This window comes from Aquila chrysaetos, chromosome 3 (assembly GCF_900496995.4).
Source record: "Aquila chrysaetos chrysaetos chromosome 3, bAquChr1.4, whole genome shotgun sequence".
NCBI lineage: Eukaryota > Metazoa > Chordata > Aves > Accipitriformes > Accipitridae > Aquila > Aquila chrysaetos.
In genome coordinates, this window is record NC_044006.1 from 7,555,050 (window position 1) to 7,570,472 (window position 15,423).

The window sequence follows — 15,423 nt, forward strand, 5'->3', positions numbered from 1 at the left end:
ACTAGCCTGTGCTAACTTGTTCTCTACAAACGTGAACAAATGAAGCTCACTCTCTACAAACCTACTCCGGCTGTTGCATTCTCTTACTTTTCTTCCAGGATATCTGCTGAAAACTTAGCTGCGAACAGTATACATGCCTAGATAAATGCAATTATCATTAGATTTGTATCCCATATTTTTTTCAATTAAAAATATGCAGAGACCATATTCCCCACTGGTACAATCAAAATAAGACCTATTCCTTAAGCTGGTTAGGTGAGCAGGAACGAGATGGTTAGAGACGATCAGTCTGACTTGCAATCTGACAAGGCATTCTTACTCAGAGCTTGTTAACAAAATGATTTAACTACACCTCACTAAGCGCAGTACTTCATTTGCATTCAGGGTAATCATAGCTTTCTGTCTACAGCTGTTATACATTTCTGACCATTTGACATAGCACACAGTAGTCCGCCATGCTATTTTTGAAAAGTCTGTTTGCTGTTAAATTAAGACACTGGTGCCAATCTATGAAAGTAGTGCCTTACATGGATGCTGTCACAAATCAGAAAAATCGGCTTTCTGCCACAAAATGGTTTGTGGCATTGCAAGATTCCTGTTGAATCTACTACTCTGCTTCACTAGGACACCTGATGAGTGGTTGCATGGCTTTAGATGTGGAGGTGTGATCCAGAGCAAAGCACTGTCCCCCTCCATCCTCCCTTCTAGTGCCCTAGTGGCTCCACAACAGCTCTGTTCATGATGCTGATAGTGATGACAAAAAGCGCTGTACCACAAATTAAGTGGGACTTTTTTTTATTATTATTATTTTAAACATTTACAGAGATGGAAATAAATACAGGAAATAGAAGATAGAGGGTGCTTTTAAAAGAAATCAATCAAGTCTTCATCAGGCTTCAAACAGGAAAAATTGTATCCAATAGCTGCTTAAAACTGGCCACCATTTCAAAGGTCAAGGATTAAGCTGAACAATAACGTAAGTAACTAAAGATAAGCGTTACAACAAACAAGGATGACAGAGCTGACATCAGTGAACACACAGCTGTAACAGACAAAATGGAACCACACTACAACAGGAAAGTCTTGTGTATTTACAACATACCTATCATACAAAAACATTTGGAAATACTTAGGGAGTGATTTCTTCTCTGTCCAGCTGTAAGATATAAAAGATACACTGGAGGGTTTGTTGGGTTTTTTCCGCTCCCCAATATCTACAGAATAGTTTCAGCTTTTGGCAAAGTTTAAAAAAACCTTTGTATTGCAAGAATTTTTCATCCAACCTGAAATTTTCCACATTTCCATCCTTGCTTATCATTATCACTGTCATCCACTGGGGCAGCTTGTCAGAAGACAAAGAGTTTTTAAAGTTCTTTGCAGTCTTTTATCGATGGTCTGACCTGTAGGTTGGAAAAGTGTCCGTGCGATGAAGCTTCACTGGGCTAGAAACATCTTCGCCAAGTCAGATGCAAAAAAACAGAACAATGCTCGGTAAGACATAGGCATCTTATTCAGCACTTTTTATAAAGGACTACGTGAACTATAGATTACAGCCTTTTAATTAAACCTATCCCTGCTTTATCTGTTGCTCCCTCTCAGAAACATCTCCACTCAGATTTTCTTTCCCAGTTCCTTAAGAACAGAAAGTTGTACAAAGTAAATTAATTTTTAATAAGTTCTGACTTTGCATTTTAAATGAAAAACGCACTTTAGCTCACAATATTAGCATCAGTTCTTTTCTGTACCTCAGAAAAGAAGACAAGAGCCAATTCAGAAATCATGAATTCCGGTTTTGGTGGAAGAGAGTTTTTGCATACAGGGTTTCAGGTGCCTCTAGCATTGAGTGAGTGAAATGCTGCTTCATACATATGGAATTGCACAAGTCCGTATAACAATTATTTCATACTTCTTTTTCCAGTAGTAATTGAAGCATTTCAAGATTTTGGCAACCTAATCTAATTAGAGGTGCTCGGTGCATCACTGAAGTAGTAGCCCTGACTGCTGAGCAAAACAAGGACTTCAGTGTCTTTCCTAGTTACAATGCTGGCTGCATGGCTTACTTATTTTACAAAGACTTTTACCCCATTCTCATGACGACAATCTCCTAGGATCCTTTTTTTTCCAGTTTAACAAGCAAGCTATTTTTCTAAATATAAAACAAGTGGTTTGTACCCATACAGTCTATATATCTTTTGTCAACTCAATGCTGAATTATTGTTTTAATAAAGGACTCTATAGCAAGGCACTGTAAGACCAATCCACGGATTGTGTCAGAGTGCTGCAAGCAGTCTTGTTCTTGTGTGCCACAGGCTGCCACCAGCAGGTCATCTTCCCATGCCCTAATTTATTGAACAAATTTAAACAGGCATGTAAGTGGTTTTATTATTCATCCCTGCTCTGGAACATTTGCCGGGTTTAGCTGGGGCTTTTTATGTGCTGCCTGCCCCCTCTAGTGTTGAAAAAAGGAAAAAGGAAAAATCCTAGCTTTTATGATTTGCTGAAAATCAGAGGACCAGAATGGAACATGGCTATATATGTCAAGGCTGCCGGCACTTGTAATTTTTAATCACAGCTTGTGATATTCTGTGTTCTGAAGGTGCTAACCTCTACAATCTCCAACTTTATTAAAAAAAGTAAAATAAATATCTATAATTCATTATTCCTTGAGAAACTCCTAGTATCTAAGAGGAGCGGGGGGGAAGAGACTTTAAAAGTTTTCCAAACCAGGATGTTTTTTAAAATATCTGTCTAGTGATTTCTGAATGCTTGATGTTGGTAAATGGTATCTCCATGTTAGTACCAGAGAGCCCTGCCAAGTCCTGAGGTTTTGTGCTAAACACAGGTTTACCTGTGGGGTTTTTTGCAGCAGGATGAGGTACCAAGAGCAGGGCTGCCCCTTGGTGCAGCACACACCAGCCCTGACCTTCAGGGATGACAGAGAAACAACCTGTGCCCTGATGGCCAAGCTGAGCTTCACTTCCTAATGCCCTATGTTGAAGGGAAACTGCTTCAGTCCATCTTTATCATCCAAATGGTTAATCAAGCTCAGCCTTTGTGCCACATGTTGTAAAAATAAAGTTATGGCAGGTATTGGCTCCTTCCATTTAATACTCCAGGCTGTCACACTTCTATTAAGTGTTTAGTCCGGTTTGTGCTGGCTTTTCCAAGTAATGCCCTGATCCTGACTTCACAATTCATCAATACCAACTTCTATACAAACGCTAACCCAGCCAATCCACATAGCTTAGAGTAGAAGAGTATGTTTTGAAATACAAATGGGCCGTTGGTTGTTTGGGGTTTTTTTTAATTCTAAAAATACACATGACTACAGGATGCTGATTTTGGACCAGCTCCTCAGAGGTCCTAATCACCTGCAGCTCCTACTCCCGGGGTGCCTCTGGGGAAACTGGCACAAAGCAACAACACTGCGTGTTAGGTGCTGCAGTTTTCACTATCTCAGGAGGCCGAAGTTCAGTTTTGAAACATGCTCTGAAATACAAGGGCAGACATGGCTCACATCAGCACTGCTGCGAAGCCCTCTTAGCCATCCTTCCCGCAGGTGGGGTCTGCTCTCCCCCCAGGATCTCCCCATCCATGTGCTCCATAACCACTAGATGTCCCTTGGTGACCACGGAGGGACCACTGGGTACCGAGACATCCCCGGGGAGCGATTCCTCCCTCTCTGCAGCCTGGGGAGGTTTTCAGGCATGAGGGGACTGAGCTGTGCTGCCCCTTAGGCTGACAGTAAGGAGGGGATTTGGAGAAGACATCTGCCCATCTTCAGGCCACACTGCAATGCACAGTGGCAGCATTGCAGCTGTTCAAGCAACAGTTTTCTAGGCCTATTTATCATGGCCATTGCCTTTTACTTTCCCTAATTCAGCTGGTTTTGAGGATGCAGTTGTTTTGGTTCAATGGTAAAAGTACACAAAATGAATAATGAAGACCGCATCATTCTTAGTATGAGGCAGCCGTCCAAAGGAGAGAGGAGCCAAATGGTTATAAGTCTGGCAAAAAAATCAGGTGCCGTTAAAAGAGTTTGGTAGCAGAAAGGATTGAGCAACCTTGGTAACTGGCCGTCCTGTAAAAACAGTCACAAAATTTGTCAAATGAAGGATCTCTCTCCCATGGGAAGTGAGAAGAGCACCTCCTGATGACAACCCCCCTGCCAAGTTGTCCATCTTAAGGTCGGATGTGCCCTTCTCTCCATCAACCAGACAGCAGTAGCCACTGGCTTAGACCAAACATCAGCCTTCAGTGAGATGGACAGAGACTGAAATGATTCAACAATGTCACGATCCGATTTGTGCATTGACTCTTTCCACCCCAGCCCCTTACCTTGCAGACCGTAAAGCTGGCCAGTGCTGTGCTGTCGCGTGATGTGCTGCCAGTACGCACTGCGGGGCAAGGGCACCATGGTGCTGAGGGACACGGCTCGCTCACTCATTTTCATCTGAAGCTGCAAAGCAATAAACTGATGTGAGGGAGACAGTCTGAGAATAGCACGACCACTGGCTGCAAGAACTTCTAATGAAATAGCCAGCCCAGCCTCTCCCTCCCTCCATTTGCCCACCCTACACGAGCAGCAGCTCGGGGGTTAGTCTCCACGGACACACACCACTCGGGTTAGGAGGCCACGCTGCTGTTGCACACCAAAGCTCACCTTGGTGTTCCCCTGGTCCTGGGCTAGCACTGCTTCCCCTGAGGGGAGTTTTAACTCAAGCAGCTGAAACAGAAACCAGGGATCAGCAGAAGGTAGGACAGTGCAGGTATGCTCCCCCCCTTCAGCAGCAAAGCCGTCAGAGGGTCTTCCCAGCTACGCAAGTGACTCCCCAAAGCTAAATACAGCCTCAGCACACGGAGAACCTGACTGGACATATTTCACATGGGTGAGGACAAGTTGCTCTTGTTAGTTTTGAAGCCTTTTCTATTCATCTCCCCTCTCCTACAGCTGAGAAACGTGCCAGCTGGATGGCACAGGAGTTCAACAGGAGATAGCTGCATCCTTCAGCTAGATTCCTTGAATGAACAGCACGTCCGGGTAGGCTGAGAGGAGAGCATGTGGGCTGCAGTGCATTGCTGGGAGCCCCATCTCACACTTCCCCCTCCATACAGGGCCTTCAGCTACATTTTCTCACATAATCACAGCCCCTTGTTATTTATACCATACTTAACACAAAAATACATGAGAACTGACTACTTTGAGGCTTTTTTTTGTTCCATGAATTCAATAAGATGTATGTGCAAGCTGATAAAAATATTTGGATTTTATCATAAGCTTCACAGTACAGCTAAAATTCTCCTCCCAAAGCTCAGAAAAAGCTCAGTTCAAACATACAAAGACTGCACTTGACTTTTCCAATTTATAAAGATACCTTTTTACAAAAGGGTAAATTTTACATTTTAGTTGCACAAAACCTGAGGTGACAGAACCTTTTACGAGAAGATCAGTACATTTTGGAGCAAAAACAAACAGGCAAAGCAAGCACAGAAGACACGAGGGCTGGCTGTATCCGAAGAGACCATTTCCAAGTTATTTAGAGATGCCATCTACCTTCAACCTCCTCTCTGTACAGTGGACACTGTGCCTGTGATGTGAAGGTAAAACAAAACAAAACCAAACCCAGATCAACTCCTGCTCTTAAACCACCCACCTCCACATCAGCTGGATGTGAATCACTGCACCGTGCAAGGTTCCACCTACATCGTACAGTGTATTTATTACAGCTCCTTCACTAAAGCCCTGACTCCCTTTGCAGTATCATCACACACACCTCAGCACCATGGAAACAAACAACGATGGATCTTTTGCTGGGAATAAAAATCAGCAGAGCACTGTGAGGATGGCATTTCCTGGCTATAGATACCTTTGTTGGTGGTTTTGTTTACTGGCGAGTTGGACAGCAAGATAAGGCAGTTTGAGCAACAGTTCAGCTGTCAGGAGGAGTGCAAAAAGCAATAGGCTATCTTGGGAGAAAAAAAAAGAAATATAGCTAGAAAAAGATTAGACAAAGACACAGAAAAGGGCCAGAAGGGGTGCCCTTCCTGAACTCAATCAGCATGGGAAAAAATTAAAAAACCCACAGTGGGAGAAAAGAATTAGTATGTTATGTCCTGAATACACAGCATTTCATCAAAACACCTCAGACTGCAAGCAAAGGCAGCTGTAATGATGATTGATTTCATTCTCACAATTAACCTACTGTATCTTTGTGGCAACAGAAAAAGTAGGAATAACTTGCTAATGACCTGGCTTTATGCCGCAGAAGCACCCGGCACTGTAAGCAGGTTGAAAACAGTCAGAATTGATATGCTGGAACACGCATGAGCAAAGGCTGCGAGCGGAGCGCCAGGCGGGACGTGCGACTCATATCATTAATACAACAAATAATTTGTTAACTGGAGGGCATCTAATCCATAGCCTCTCATCCTCTTCTGCCCTGGGGAGAAGGAGGATGCTGGAACCTGAACGGAGATCAGGATCCCCAGAGCAGTTCAAACGCAGCTCCCTGCACACGTGGCAGGGATCAAGTTATGTTAAGTCACGCTTAAACCGAAGAAGCGGCAAAGATGTGAGAAGCGGTGAGGGACAACACAAGGCCACCCCGCAGTTCCAGTGGCTACGAGAGATCCGCAGAGGAAGGGGAGGGAGAAGCAGCACTCGCAGCCATCGGCAGCCAGTGCTGAGAGCAGCTGGGAGCTGCTATGCCACCTCTTGTCACTTCTTGTACCCCGGAGAAGAGATGTACAGAGCTATACTAAGGCAGTTTGCTGGGCAAACACACAGCTCTGGCTCAAACACGGGCTGCAGTTTTTTCCCACAAGTCCTGGGGGCTCAAGGAGGAAAGATTAAGTATTTTCTTTCTTGGATCCCACCTTAACAAATTGGCAAAATTGCATTAAAAAATTAAAATTTAAAAAAATTAGAAAGTACTGCTAAAACAAAACAAAACAAAAAAAAAAAACAAAAAACCCACCCCCCAAAAAAACATAACCCCCCTCTCCCCTGCACACCAACATTCTCAAATTAACTGTGAACATGGCTCCAAAAGGAAAGACGAGAAAGATGATTTAAAATTTGTTAGGTTTGGTTGGTTTCCTCAGGCTGAACAATCCAATTTTCAAAGACCTTGCAGAACAACTTGCACTAGGTAAACCTTCATCTTGAGATCCCCAATTGAAGAAGATTGCACTCACTGTGTTTTTGAGGGGATTTTCTTCCCAGTGAAGCAAATTCATGTAATCAATCAAAATCAATTAGAACAATAACTGCTTAAGAAACATTTGCTAAATTCATTACAGCAAAACTACAGAATGGTAAACGAACAGAAACGACTTCAGAAATTAAAGGTCACTAACATATTGCTGCTGTTTTGACTACCATCATCTTACACTAATACACAATATTCTCCTCTTATTTCAAAAGCTAGTGAGCACCATTTCCGCTCTTAATTGTGAATCTCTGTGGAAATGGCCAGAGATAATGGCAGGTTCCAGCCTGGACTGAGGCACATCAGATGGATCTAGTGCAAAGCGCGCACTTGAGTTGCTAAGAGGGGAAGAAGAGTCAGGGAAGGCTGCCGGTAAACTGGCTGATAATATCTTTCTATGAAGTGCTGAGCTTTAGCTGCCAAAACTGGGAAGTTCACTGTTATTACTTCTTAGTGAGATGTCAGGTTGTAATGTCTTTTTTTAAAGCAACCTGAACTGAGAGCAGGCATAAATGACAGCAGTCAAGTCACAGCACTGCTCCTGTCAGTTTTCATGGCAACTAAATACTCATGAAAATATAACCTGAAGAGATATTTTCTTTCCATTGTCTGGCAATGCAAAAGTGAAAGGAAAGAAACAGTTGGATGAGATGAGTTACCAAATGACCAGAAAGGCTTCATGCATCACTAAGCAAAGCCAGCTCTTTCCTCCCTTTAAAAGAGAAATCTTTGAATTCACTGAAAAAGAAAATAAATGAAACCCCCTTGTGAAAGTGTCACAGACTCTGGTCAGCATATGCTTAGACCTCAGCAGAAAGCAACAGCACATTAACAGAAAGTGTCAGGGTGAGGTTCCCAGCTGAGGAACCACTACTGCATCAATTTTCCACATGCATTTCAGGAGCCAGAGCCAGTTATAGTCACAAACTGAACCAACATACTGTAATATAAAGAGAGCGACTGCTAGGGAGGTGACAGACACATTATAGCCCACATTCTCAACAGTACTTGGCAGCTTTATTTTGCTCTATCAGCATGGGATACTCAACTGCCCTCCCCCCCCCTTTTTTTTTTCACAGCCTCTAGGAGCCCTCAGGTAGCTTAATACCATCTTCACCTTGGCCTTGGATTATCACATCACTGATGTAGCAGTGGTCAGGATTACAGGAGCAAACAGAAAACGGTCAGTGTAGACTTCGTTTCTCACCACCATATCTCCTACTTTCTTCTTTTATTTACCCTTTCTGTAAATAATAGCTCAAGCTTCACTAATATGAAAATTCACGCAGGGTAAATAATTCTTGGAGATAGAAACAATATAGACAGCCAACCATGAAGTGTAAACATCTAAAATGAACTCCTTGTTGAGGCATTCAAAAGCAGAAGAAAAATACAGGGGAAATCAATCAATCTGAATGAAGATGTGCTTTACAAATATTTTGTAATCAGCAAAATAAGCCACCTGAGTGCTACACTGATATAACGATCCTTTGCCCAAACTTCTAAATCTGACTATCCTTGAAGCCCAGAGAAGCCACCAACTCTTACTGAGTATTTCAGAACCAGACTTTTCTATGACAGACTTGGGAAACTCGTATTCAGGGGCATATGGACTTATCTGAAACAATTGCATTCTGCTACTAAATGACAAGACTTTCAGTTCACCAGGAATATGTTCTTATCCCCCACTTAGCACTCTAGGGTCTATAAAATTAGATTTAGGGGTTGTGGTTGGACATAGTGTTGATGAAAAAGCTTTTAGAGGTTGTGCAGCTGCTCTCTATTGAAATCTATAGCAACTGTGCATCTGTTGAGTCTATTGGTGCTTGTAAGATGGCAATTTTACAGTACAGACATCATCTATTAAAGATGCTATTACATAAATGTAAAACCAACAAACATGACATTGCTTGTAAGCCTATTCACTATTGTTATAGAACTTATGCCTGTTTTTTGAAAATGAAGTTGTGCTCTCAACAGGTTACTCAATTGGTTCTGATCCTGGTGGGCTACAAGTGTTAGCTAGTTATGTTGACTTAGCCTAGGTTAAATTTAATCTGCTTAATTTAGTTACTGTTGAGTACTTGTATCATCTACCCATCTGTCTCAACTTAGATAATTTTGGATATTTCTGAACAAGAGCTCTCTTCATTAACTAGAATTAAAAGGTTCTTGGTTTTAAACAAAAGTCAGAACCAGCAAAGATGGTGTTAGATGATACTTTACTGGGAAGGGGAAAAATAACGGTGCTGCTGGCTGCAGAGTCCACCTGCTAGTTCTAATGTTTTTGAAAGCAAGCAAGCAAAGTGTCAAACTCTTCCTAGTGAACCTGGAAGTGCTGGGAAAAGCACGTGGTCTAAGTGGCCATAGGGCAGAGGCTGTCACAAGAAAGGCTCCAAGTCAGTACTTCATCCTCACAGACACAGCGCTCTCCCATGGGCTTTACAGAAGTGATCACACTGTAATGGCACCAGCCAGAAGTTAACAGATTAACGTCAACTGAACACTGGTATATCACTCTCTATATAGTGTGAAATATATATATAGAAAACACTAAGTAGCCTCTTTCCTGTTGAAAGTAAAGACATGGCATGACCCACATGGAAACAGACTTGACTTTTCCTCACTTTCCCGTTTAAGTTATCCCACCTGCTCTACAAATGACAGAATGACCCATGTGCTTGCGTGCTTGGCTGAAGCAATCGGTTATCCAGTCCACAAGACTGGTCAAGACACTTGGAAAGAGTTTCCTATTGCTCCTCCTTTCCTCATTTGCTCCTGCTCATTGGACTGTTATTAAGAGAAATAACTTTCCTATCATGTATTTGGCTTCCATTCTGTCTCAAGTCCAAGAAAGTGGAAGAACAAGAGAAATACAAGTACTTAAGACAGTTTGTTCCCTTCTCCATTCCTTCAACACCCACTCTCATCTTTTCTTAAGCTTCCACAAGTCGTAATGGCATTTGCTGTTTCATCCTAGCTGGATCATCCAGTTCCTACTGGGATAGTTCATCACTACAACTTATCCCTGAAACCAAGATGTTAGTACAATTACTGAAAGGATTAGACGTGGATGGGGATAAGAGCAGTGCTTATGTTTACAGTAAGAGAAAGACATAAGTCTTGTTTCAGATTACATAAACCAATTACTACTGCCTGGAACAGAGATGGTTTTTATAGCCAGGCTCTTCCACAGTTATCCATTCTGGGCATTTTATACTTTCCAGAAAGCCTGTTATCTTCAGGATACTAATTTTTCTGTCAAAGTCAACCTGTGAGTCTTGGGGTGTAGAGACCAGTTGTGATATGGGATAAACAGAAATTTCCTTTTCACTCTACAGGTTTCACGACCAAAAAAAAAAAAAGTTAATAAGACCCTGAAACACATTAGGTGCAAGTACCATAAAACTGCCTTCCTTAGACCTAATGCTATTGGAGATGCCACGCTATCTGTTCTCAATCTGTATGCTGGTTTTGCACCTTACACTCCTATATTTCCTACCTGTCATGTGCACCATAAAACAAGTTTTAGACACAAAAAGCACTTGTGGAAAAAGACATCCACTGAGATCAGACAAACATCTAGTCCTCCCCCATAGTTTAATCTGAATCATATGACTCTTTCCAAATCATCCTTGGAGTGTAGACATCAATTAGCAAATGGCAATCTGAGCATGAGCCACAACAGTTTGCAAATAGATTGATGAGAAATGCTTCCAGACAAACTCATGATGCTGATTAATCAAAGGAACCTAATGAGAATGTGCACGGACAGGAGCTTATAATCTCTGTATTAATTCACACTTATTGAAAGCTTTGCAAACACAAAAATCTAGGGCTGTAAGTTTCCCTGTTGTTTTGATTCTTGAAAAGCAACCCCAGTTATATATACTGCCCTAAATATTAAAATCAAGCAGAATTTAATAAAAGCAATAATCAGACTGTACTATCTGTGAATCAAAACTTAAAAATCACATTGAAGAAACATATTGTTCATTGTTGCCCAGTGCGAAATCACAAGCATCATAAGAAGCCGTACCATTGAATTTTTCACACTCTGCAACAAGCGCTCATGTTGTTCTGCTATGGCCAAAGCCGCCGAGTGAACCTTCTGGTAGATTGCTTCCCCATCTCTGGTCTGAAAGATGAATAGTCCTTCTCCTGTGTCACACATCCTGCCAAAGCAAGAACAGATGGGATCCAAGTGTGAGATTTGAGTTTACAGATCACCATGAACAAGCAAAACTTTACCATGCTGCTCTAAAAGCACTATCGCACAAGCAGTAAGAAAACAAAAGTTGTTGAAACAGGGAACGAAGTTATCTAAAAGTCTTTGCGTATGGGTCTTACCAGCCCTGGTCCAGTCTTACTATTTTAGCCCATATTTGTATTGCTCTCACCAAACAGGGACTCAGCTAAGTACCACTGATCTATCATAAGTGCTTAAGCTCTAGAGAGTTCATGCACAAGGCCCAGATTTTTAATATTTAGACCCTATCTAGAATCTGTGCTGGGTAGGATTAATTTGTCTTCCCCTTTCAGACTGTTAATGCTGCCTGTAATGAGTTTTGCAGAGTTTCATCTTCCACTTGAAACAATAAATACCTTTCCTCAGCATCCCCATTGCATTGCCTTATCATGGTTAATGCATGATCAGCTAAATAAAAGTGTATCCTTTTAGCCCCCCAAGAGAACTGAATTCTGCAGTATTAAGGAGGATGGACATTTAAATGCCTCTTCCCTTTCCAGATAAGTTAATTGTATGATCTGTTTCTCTTTTACTACTGTAATTCTTTAATGTGCTTATCTAAAATAATGCATCCATATCCCTTAGAAAGGATTCGATAGTTTAGTTCAATAAATAAGTGCTCCGACTTCAGCCACACAAAGACTTCAGCTCATTAAGACTGAGCTGCAGGAAGCAATACAGAACAACATCTCTAAAACAAGGAATTGCATTCAAATTTCTTATAAATCTATTTGTCAAATAGATGGAAAACAGGAATATAATCAATGGAAAACAGGAGTCTCTTCTCCATTACTTTAGTTTGCTTTTGGGGAACAACTTGGTACTCACTGCTCTCAACTTCAAGGTCCACTTCTTCTAGTACAGAACCCGTAACTTTTGTGCCCAAATGCCCACACTGTACAAATTCTGCAATGATGTTCACCCCCTCTTCCCAGACCCATCCATCCAATTCTCTGGCTCATATACAGCTTTATTTAAGAACAACCCTACACAGTAATATATAATGCTGTCAGCCTCCACCCTGCAATCCCTTGGAATACCTCAGCTCTCCCACCCCTGTCCTTAGGCTTTATTTGGCAACTGCTTCCATTCAAGCTGCAACCTGGGATTAAAAGGGTTTTTATTAGGTTTTGTATTTGTTTCAACATTTTTTTTAATATTTTTTTTAGCAGAGGCTACAGACAAGCCTCTGTCTGAAGATAAGCTCTCACGTCCTTCAACAACCTTGAGAAATGGTCCAGAGCACCACCCAGCATCACCGAGGAAAGCAACGCAATATAATGACCACACACCTACCTCCCTGCTTCAAACGTGAACCAAGATGGGTCCCGCCCGTAGCGTCGGAGGGCACTTAATGGCCAAGAGATGAGTTTTACTCTGGGATTCTGGATGTCCCAAAGACAGATATTCTCAAATGTTATCTGCAAGGTACATTCCCCATGCACATCTAAATTAGGGGATGGCATCAAATACACATTGAATCTCTCTGGGAGAAAAACAAAAGGTTAGTCTAAAATCCCTGCCCATTAAATGTGCAAATCATTAAAGGAATTTCCTATTTTCCATCTCTAATACAAGATCTTATTTCCACTTAGAACAATTAATTAAAAAACAAAGACTCAATTCCTTCCAGTAACTCAATAAACTCCATGTTTGGGGCAGTCAGAATGCTGCACTCAAAGGGCGTCAAACATTTGTGTGTGCATTCAGACAGTGAAGAGGACTGCACCATCATAATCCTGATATTTGCGAACAATTAATAAAACTGTGTGCATGAATAAATATATTGCAATTGCATTTGTGCATGTAATTAGTTAATTTGCATAGGAAAGTGAAGTAGCCATGGGCTCAGGTTTTGCATGCAATGACTGTTATTTATTATTTGCTTTACAATGCTGCCAAAGAGCCTCAGTCATGGACTGAAACTGTTCTACAGACATCATATGAGAAAACACACACCAAAAGACAGTACCCATCCCCAAGAGCAACTAACTTGTCTGAGAAAGAAAAGTGCTACTCTAAAATAATTCCAGTTACCTTATTATCTCTGGTAGCAATTTTAAAAAACCTCAAAGCCAAAAAAAACCCCAAACAAACAAAAACAATCCCCACAAGACAGGAAGGAGGGCTTGGAAAAATAATTTTGCTCCAGTTTATGTCTGATATTCATGTGCACAGTCCAAAAGACTTTAAAACAATACAGTTAAACATTTAAAAGGTCAACATTTATGTACCTACCACTCTGCTCCCTCTCTACTCCAGATGCCAACAAGTCAGGCTCTCCAAGGCTAATGTCATTAATTCGCGTTCCAAGACACTCCATCTGCAGCACTTTGCACCACTCATCTGCCTCAAGTTCTGTATAAATGCCCAGAAAATCTGTGTGTAGGTATAATACATTTATAAATTCACAATTAATGCTCTTACGACTTCTAATGTGCGTTGCCATTTTACCCACCTGACTCACAAGCAAAGGTTTTCGATGTGTCATCATTAAAATAAATCCCAACAGCATGCTTCTTTGTGCTTTTTGGCATTCGTAATATATTCTTCACATTATTGAGCTCTGTGACCTGAAAAAGCACAATTTGGAGTTTTAATTAGGAGCTTGAAAAGATATATATCCATTATTAACTGGAGAAGGAGAGAAAAGAATTATATCATGTTACAAAGGACAGCGAAAAGGAGAGAGAGCATGAACATGCCTGTGATTGCTCTTAAAGAAATGCAGCCTTGACATGAATCACCTTAGACAATCAACTTGAAGACCCTGGGTGATGAAGCAGCAACGTCTTCCAGTTCTCTCTTGTCTGTACGTGAGCTTCAGTGCAACACCATCTGAACAGGATTTTAGCCAAGAGGCCGGTAGAATCAAAGCTCACTCCAGTTTGAGAAATATTTACATGAAGGACATAAGAAAGACCAACCTGATGTAGCAGAAGCAAAGAGAGGTGAAGATAAAAATCTAAAGGATTCACCCATTTGGAGAAGCAAGTCCAGTTCCAGTACAGCTTTCATCGTGGAAGACAAAACTGTAAGAATGGTGAAAAGCTGCTCTCTAAATTATATTTTGATGGGAAGCTGAGGATTTGTTAGAATGGTCCACTTAAAAAAAAAATAAAATAAAATCACAGTTTTAGTTATTAGAAAGCTTTTTAGCTTTAAAAAATCACAGACTTGTAAACATAGATTTCTGTTGCTTGGTTGCCAAAAACTGATTGGAAAAATAGCATTCATGCCAAAAAAATAAACACATATCTGTTACCTTGTATACAGCTTTAGTAAATATGTACTACAGTTGCTTCGTATTTGTAACATCCACTTTTCACCCTCACAACCATAAGTAACACTCCTAAATTTGACTGAGGAGGAATTCTTCGTTATTCAAATTCCTTTTAATATAAAGGCTAACACCCAGACAAGGAATCAGGAAGTTACATTTAAATATTCATTATCCGAAAACATTTCACCTATTCTTTTACATGGTAGGGGTTGAAGAGAAAGAGGGGGAATTTAACAGAAATGTTCCCAAAACTGTACAACCTAACAACTTCACTACTTTGGTCTCAGTAGTTCTGTGGAATAATCTCACATCAGACTGTGTCAACTCCACACAAAGAAATGCAGCAATCATCTTATACATAAGACTCAGGAATTTTCAAGAGTTATCAGTGTTGTAGCGTCCAGCAACAGAACCAGCTCCTCTAGAGCATCTTGGGCTCACCAGCACACCCACTGCATCTCTCTGGCCCTTCATCCTAAGTCACTTTCTTCTTGGAGTCAATTTATTGCCCATTCCCTCCCAGCAGGGGAGAACAGACAGCCAAAATCACATTTTCAAGCAAGAGCCCTGAAAAGGTAATCTTATTGTGAATGGAAGGAACAAAGAGCAGTTGGCAGGCAACGCCTCCCCAGAATAAAAACAAGTAATAGATCCAATGTCCAGAAACTCATTCTATGGGC

The 15,423-nt window shown here is 41.2% G+C and overlaps 1 protein-coding gene across 9 annotated transcripts in view; it reads right to left on the reverse strand.

The window, feature by feature from the left end:
* Positions 1-793: 793 nt before the first annotated feature.
* DOK5 (docking protein 5) overlaps positions 794-15,423 on the reverse strand; it is an 82,018-nt gene continuing 67,388 nt past the window's right edge. The window contains exons 3-10 of one of the 9 annotated variants that reach the window (XM_030010170.1): positions 13,919-14,033; positions 13,699-13,839; positions 12,757-12,946; positions 11,251-11,386; positions 4,664-4,726; positions 4,339-4,459; positions 1,572-1,632; positions 794-1,452 (exon numbers count right to left, since the gene is read on the reverse strand). In XM_030010170.1, the coding sequence (XP_029866030.1) occupies positions 1,443-1,452; positions 1,572-1,632; positions 4,339-4,459; positions 4,664-4,726; positions 11,251-11,386; positions 12,757-12,946; positions 13,699-13,839; positions 13,919-13,997 (801 nt within the window). In that variant the 5' untranslated portion in view covers positions 13,998-14,033 and the 3' untranslated portion in view covers positions 794-1,442. The remainder of the gene's footprint in view (positions 1,453-1,571; positions 1,633-4,338; positions 4,460-4,663; positions 4,727-11,250; positions 11,387-12,756; positions 12,947-13,698; positions 13,840-13,918; positions 14,034-15,423) is intronic. The other 8 variants (XM_030010161.1, XM_030010163.1, XM_030010162.1 and 5 more) reach the window with 8 other exon arrangements.